At 53.6% G+C, this 5,931-nt stretch overlaps 1 protein-coding gene across 1 annotated transcript in view; it reads left to right on the forward strand.

The window, feature by feature from the left end:
- The first annotated feature begins 263 nt into the window (after positions 1-263).
- TBX5 (T-box transcription factor 5) overlaps positions 264-5,931 on the forward strand; it is a 70,889-nt gene continuing 65,221 nt past the window's right edge. The window contains exons 1-3 of the mRNA XM_006151678.2: positions 264-337; positions 2,059-2,243; positions 3,983-4,077. Of these exons, the coding sequence (XP_006151740.1) occupies positions 2,097-2,243; positions 3,983-4,077 (242 nt within the window). The 5' untranslated portion in view covers positions 264-337; positions 2,059-2,096. The remainder of the gene's footprint in view (positions 338-2,058; positions 2,244-3,982; positions 4,078-5,931) is intronic.

Consider the following 5,931-nt stretch of genomic DNA (forward strand, 5'->3'; position numbering starts at 1 on the left):
CACTTCCACCGCGCTCTCTGGTCTCCGAACTCTCCCTCCCTGGGGGTGCAAGGAAGGAGTGTTTGCGGGTGCTGCGGGAGGCTGCTGTTTTGTGTCCTTTGGGGCCCTTCTGGCGCCTGACAACTGGGAAGCGTTTAGGAAGAGCGAGCGCAAAGTGGAGGAGGTGTGTGCTGGTGGGCAGTCGCCGCGGAGACTCCAGCAGCGGGTGCTCCTTTGTAGGCGAGCGGTGCATCCACGTAGATCCCGGAGGCACCATGCCTGCACCCCCGCCTCGCTGCCGGCTTCCCTGCTAGAAGCAAGAGGGGATGTGGTGAATGCATCGGCTTCACCGAGCGAGGTAAACGTCCCCGCAGCTGGCGGGGGAGGCTCGGGAGGGAGCCGGGCTGGCGGAGTAGGCTGGGGCGGCGGCGAATGGCGGACTGCAGCCTGGCCTCGCTTTCTGCAAAGCCCGGCTGGCCGAGATAAGGCTGGGCCTGGAGCTCCTGGGTGAGTGGAACCAGGGAGGCGGCCGAGGCCGAGGGAACTGCGTTGAGGATTGCAAGGACGCGCGGCCTGGTTCTGTCAAACCGTATCTCATTCGTCTTCGACAAGCGGGAGCTCCCCGGGACCCGGGCGAGAGCTCGGGGTGGGAATCTCCCAGAGGCCGGCATTGAATGGGCATGCAGGTCGGGGCCGCCAGGCCTGTGTTCTTTTGTTGTGAGCCGTCTGCAGGCTCCGATCACAGCCTCCCCAAAACCCTAAGGACGAGATGAGGGAAGCTGGCTGGGAGTGGGGCCTCGGATGCTGTTCTCCCAGGGCCGGTTTGCAGGTCTCCGGCAGCCGCCGGATCCAACATTTTACTTAAGTAGCTGCTGAGTTTTTTGAGACCTTCGCTTGCACGCCTTTGCAAAGGCTTGCCTGTGTTTTGGTGCGGGTGTAGGGTAAGGGAAAATCTCCACTTGGGCTGGTAGAAGAGACTGGAAGGAGATCAGAGACCAGGAGACAGACTCACCCCTGCTTGAGCAGTTAACGGCCCTTGCAGCTCAGTCCAACTAAAGTAGCTTGCAGACCTGGGTGGTTCTAGAAGTTGCTGAGGACCCGGGCGGCCCGCCGATCCACGCCCGAAGCTCAGAATTTCTCTGGGACCGATTTTGTCTTTTCTGACCCTGGGCCTGCAGTTTCAGCGAGCCATTTCTGGCCAAAGCTCGGAGAAGCTCCCCTCGGTCGAGGCACTCGACAAAATGCCCGATGCAGGCTAGCGAGCCCAGAAAGCAGGGAGAAAGCGCAGCCCGCCCAAGGCACAGCGCGGACTGCCTGACGGCGTGCATGCAGGCGCGCGGTCCTCCGAACTTCTGCACCACGGCTCTTCTCCTCTGGCCTTCTGTGCGGTTACTGTTTATTTTTGAAGGAGTCATGCTTCAGGTTGTGAAAAGGAGAGGGCTTACTTTCCATTGTAGAGGATTTTTTCACGTTAAGGCCTGTAACGGATCAGAGGGTGTGCATCAATTCAGTTTTGAACCTGCTCCTAGGATCTCCACCTCCTCCTTTCCTTTCTATGTTTTCTTTCTTTCTTTTTTTTTTTGGTTTTGCAAGAGGCGGGTTATTTCAGACACTTTGCCTGCTGAAGAAATCTAGCCTGCTGGGTGAAGTTCCATACAAAGGGGTCTCTGACGGCCCTCCTGTAATGTGATGGAGAAAAAAAAAAATTCTCAAAAGGACAGTGGGTTTTTGTTTTGTTTTGTTTTGGGTTGGTTCCCAATGGCTTCCAAAAATACCGACGCCTTATCTTTATTGGCTCTTCCAGAAGTCCAGACAAATTTGACGGGCAGCTCGCTTATCTCCGGAGAGCCAGCGCAGGGACGATGCGAGGGCCTCGCCTCCTCTGGGTCTGACGCGGGTGTTTCGCAAGAGGTTGAGCTGGTCATAAAGTAATAGTAATAACAATAACAGAACCTCCCGAAGCCTCTTTCACTGGGAACGGAGCTGTGGGTAGCTGGAGACGGAGGGACTCCACCGTTCCCTCCAGTCGCGAGAACTGCATTCATTCTCCAACCTTTCTCTCCTCTTTTTCTTCCTCAGAGCAGATCCTCACGCGGGCACAGAGCCCCAGGAACACCATGGCCGACGCAGACGAGGGCTTTGGCCTGGCGCACACGCCTCTGGAACCGGACTCAAAAGATCTGTCCTGCGATTCCAAACCCGAGAGCGCGCTAGGGACCTCCAGCAAATCTCCTTCCTCCCCGCAAGCCGCCTTCACCCAGCAGGTAAGAAGACCTCATGTACACCCTTTGCAAACGCCAAAGTGAGAGTCTGGCCTCCCTGCTCTGCGCTCCTGCAGGAGAATTAAACACACACACACACACACACACACACACCAAAATAAAACAAAACTCACTGTCCATTACTATTGTCTTTGCTTTTCCTTTTTATTCTTATCTAATTTCACTTTTCCTTGCCCTGTCTCCCCAAATGCCAGTATATTTCAATCCACTTTATTATGACGATTCTCTTTATGGCCAGAGGATTTGTGAACCATGTTTAAGTTGTTAAAGCAACCTCAATTATCCCGCTCTTTGGGGTCAGCTGAAAATGACCAGATAATTCCTTTCTTGCTGCACTAGGTGTAGAATCGGCCAGAGAGCCTTATTAAGGGCCGGGTCAGCGGCTGCTTCAGGCCGGCATGAGCGATGGCTTGACCCCTCTTCAGATCTTTCGTAGCCTTCGCCTCGGCCCGCCTCCTCCGCGCCGCCCCCTAGACCCGCGCCGCACCGTTTGTCTGGCCTAGTTGGCTGGCGCGCGCTCGCTAGCCGCGGGGAGCGCGGAGGGTTGTGCGGTGGTTTGGGTATGGGAAGCCGCGGGCTCGCCTGACCAGAAGCTGTGCCCAAGCTAAAGGAGGAGCCTCATCGTGAGTTTTCTGCCCTAAACCCAGGGGCACTGGGCGCTCTGAGCAGCCCGTTTACTCTTGTACTTTTTAAATAAAGTGTCACTTGTTTCGAAGAAGAGTGACTTAACCAGCGGGCGTCCTTGTAGAGCTAAAACCCCCTCTTGGAATTTCAATGTCCTCCCCGGCTTTTTTTCGTGGGCTCGCTCTCCTTGGCCTTCAGGGTTCAGAAAAATGTGTGTGTGTTTGTGCAGAGAGGGTGAGCAGAGTTAGAGGAAAAGTGCAATTTTTTTTTCTTTTAAAGAAAAAAACAAATCTTTTTAGATGAACACAAGTTATTTTGAAATACTTTGTGTCATATTTGTAAAAATAACTTCTAGTGGAAAGCTAAACTATTGATATGCAATGGCTTGAGTCTTATTTCATAATCCAAATAACTCCATGTGAATAAAACTAGTTGAAGCTAGAAAGGTTTGCTAATGTAGGCATTGAGAATTCATTTTGTTGTTGTTGTTCTGGATTGTGGAAGTAGAGTTGAATATAAAGATTTTACAATGTAAAACTGCATGTATTTTCATGTTCACACCCAGTATGGTCGGAGAATAAACACACACCTACGGAGAAGTATTTGCCCATCTGAGCGTCTGGCTTGTGGACATCTGGGTGTCTACTTACGACTATCCCAAGCGGGTTTGTTTTACATTGAGGATTTTTTGTTGGTTGGTTTGTTTTTTGTTTGTTTGAACCATATCTTGGCTGAAGAGGGTTGAAGTCAGCCCCAGTTTTTCTCAACCAGGTCCTTCCACAAACCTCCTGGATCACCCTGGTGGCTGGTGATTATTTTCTGGTCTTCTAGTGTGCTGGTGACATTTAGAAGGCAAGATAGCACAGCGGAGGGATGAAGTGGTTGTTAGAATCGTCCGTCCTCCCGGACTGAGCCTCCACAGGGATTCCTGAGCAGAGGCTTCTGGGTGCTTGGAGCCCAGATAACTTTGCAGTGGCCTGGGGCACTTTTCACCCTTAGAGCCAACAGGCTCCAGGCGGCAGGAGGATCAAAGTCTGGGGGCGGAGGAACCCACTGTCACCTGGACGGTCACTGTGACTGTTCTGTCCTTCCTGCAGGGGATGGAAGGAATCAAGGTATTTCTCCATGAACGAGAACTGTGGTTGAAATTCCACGAAGTCGGCACGGAAATGATTATTACCAAGGCTGGAAGGTAAGCCGGGTTAGTAGCGGAGAGAGGGACATTGTGGGAGGGACACAGAGGAGAGGGAGAGGGCGAAAAAGAGAGGGACAGAGAGAAAAAAAAGAGAAGAAAGCCTGAGAGAGGGTGTATATTTTGCTTGACTTATTCTGGTTTAAGAGGTACAGGGAGAATCCTGCCATTGATCTGCAGCAAGGTGGAAGGATTCCGCAAAAAAAATTCAATCGCGGACACTGGGCATTTCCCTCCATCTCCTATACAGGAAGAATAAAGAGTTTGGGAGGCCACGGTCTCTGGGCAAATTAGTAAGGAGAGAAAGAAAATAAAGCAAAGGAGTAAAGAGACGGCAGAGGGGTGCCAGAGAAGACAGGGCAGGGAAGGGCTTTGGGTTTCATAGGTTTGGGACCCTATTTCTTGCCCCCACCTCCATTCCCAGCCTCCCTGACCTTGGAATGGTTTCAGGGTCCCACCCGATTGCCAAACCCTGGGTCGTAGAATGTATTCGCTACCTCTTTTTTCATTGTTTATAGAAAGCAGGCGAAGCCTTTGAAACTGAACCAGGGCTTCACCAGGGCTCTGTATACAGACACCGATAAACACGGCAGCTTCGCCGCGGCACTCATCCCGGAGTTGCTCTTAAAAGCTCGCAGATTTTTAGCTGAAAAACCGAGATTTATGGGGGATGGGGTGGGAGGATCGTGCGGCGGCTCCGTATCTTGTGTGTGTCTCAGTGCTTGTCCATCCGCGCCCTAGATGAGGGACCACCTTGCCACATCCCTCCCCAGGTTGCACTGGCTCTCTGGGTCCTGGACAGAAAGCCCGACTCTGCTCAGAGCAGGCATTCGAAGAGAGAGAGAGAAAGAGAGAAAGAGAGAGAGAGAGAGGTAGGCCCAAGCCATTGAGTGTGTGAAAAGGGAGGGTGGAGCCGTCTTTCCAGACGCCCCGGGTTCTCCAGCTGAAGCCTCCCGCAATAAACTGACAACAGTGACATTTATTATTATTTGAAATTAAACAACGTCTGCTCCCCCGCTCGGCCCAAGGGCCGAGGGAACTAGGAGGCGCGTTCTGTTTATACCATTGAATCGGGGGCCTCTTCTCAGGGCGCCGAGGAAGGCAAGACGCTGCCGGGGCTCCCCTAGCTTGAGCCAGGAGGATTTAACTATAAAAGGTCTGCGCAGCCTCCTGCGCCTCCGCCGCCCGCGCGCTCGCTCGGGCACATAAACACCGCGAGGCTTTGGCTCCGAGGTTTTCAGAGAGAGAGGCCTCCTTTCACCCCTTCCCGCCATTGCCGAGCGAGCCAAGATCCAGACACTTGTTCTGGCGCCCCCAACCAGCCTTAAGAATCCTTGCTTTCTGCGACGTAGGCCAAGGGAGGCGGGAGCGGAGTTTGGAGTGCGTCCTGGCGCAGTAAGGTAGTCCGTAACGCGTAGCGTAACGCTGTTCCTAGGCGTCCGCTTTCTCACCACCGACCGGGTAGATCTAGATCGATCCATCCCAGCACAGGCCCCAGATCCTTTTGAAACCAAATCCAACGGGCTTGCAATTTCTTTGCAGCGGGCCAAGGAGCTTAGACTCTCCGAGGAAGCACGCCAGGCGCCTTGGAGAAGTTGCGCGGCGTTTAGGAATACACTCCAAGAGACCCGAGTCAGAGGTCACCAACCGAGTTATATAGGGAAATGCTGCTGCTTCCCAAACTGGACCCCTTCCCCCACCTCTGGGAGCAGAGGCCAAACCCAGGCCAGGAGGCGCGTGCACACCCACGCGTGTGCACGCCTAGGCTGCTCTGGTGTCCACAGGACACCGCAGGGCTGAGTGGACCCGCCGAAGCACCTGGCGCGGCAGAGCAGGTCACCTGTTTTGAATCTA

This window comes from Tupaia chinensis, unplaced genomic scaffold, assembly GCF_000334495.1.
Source record: "Tupaia chinensis unplaced genomic scaffold, TupChi_1.0 Scaffold000323_1, whole genome shotgun sequence".
Lineage (NCBI taxonomy): Eukaryota > Metazoa > Chordata > Mammalia > Scandentia > Tupaiidae > Tupaia > Tupaia belangeri.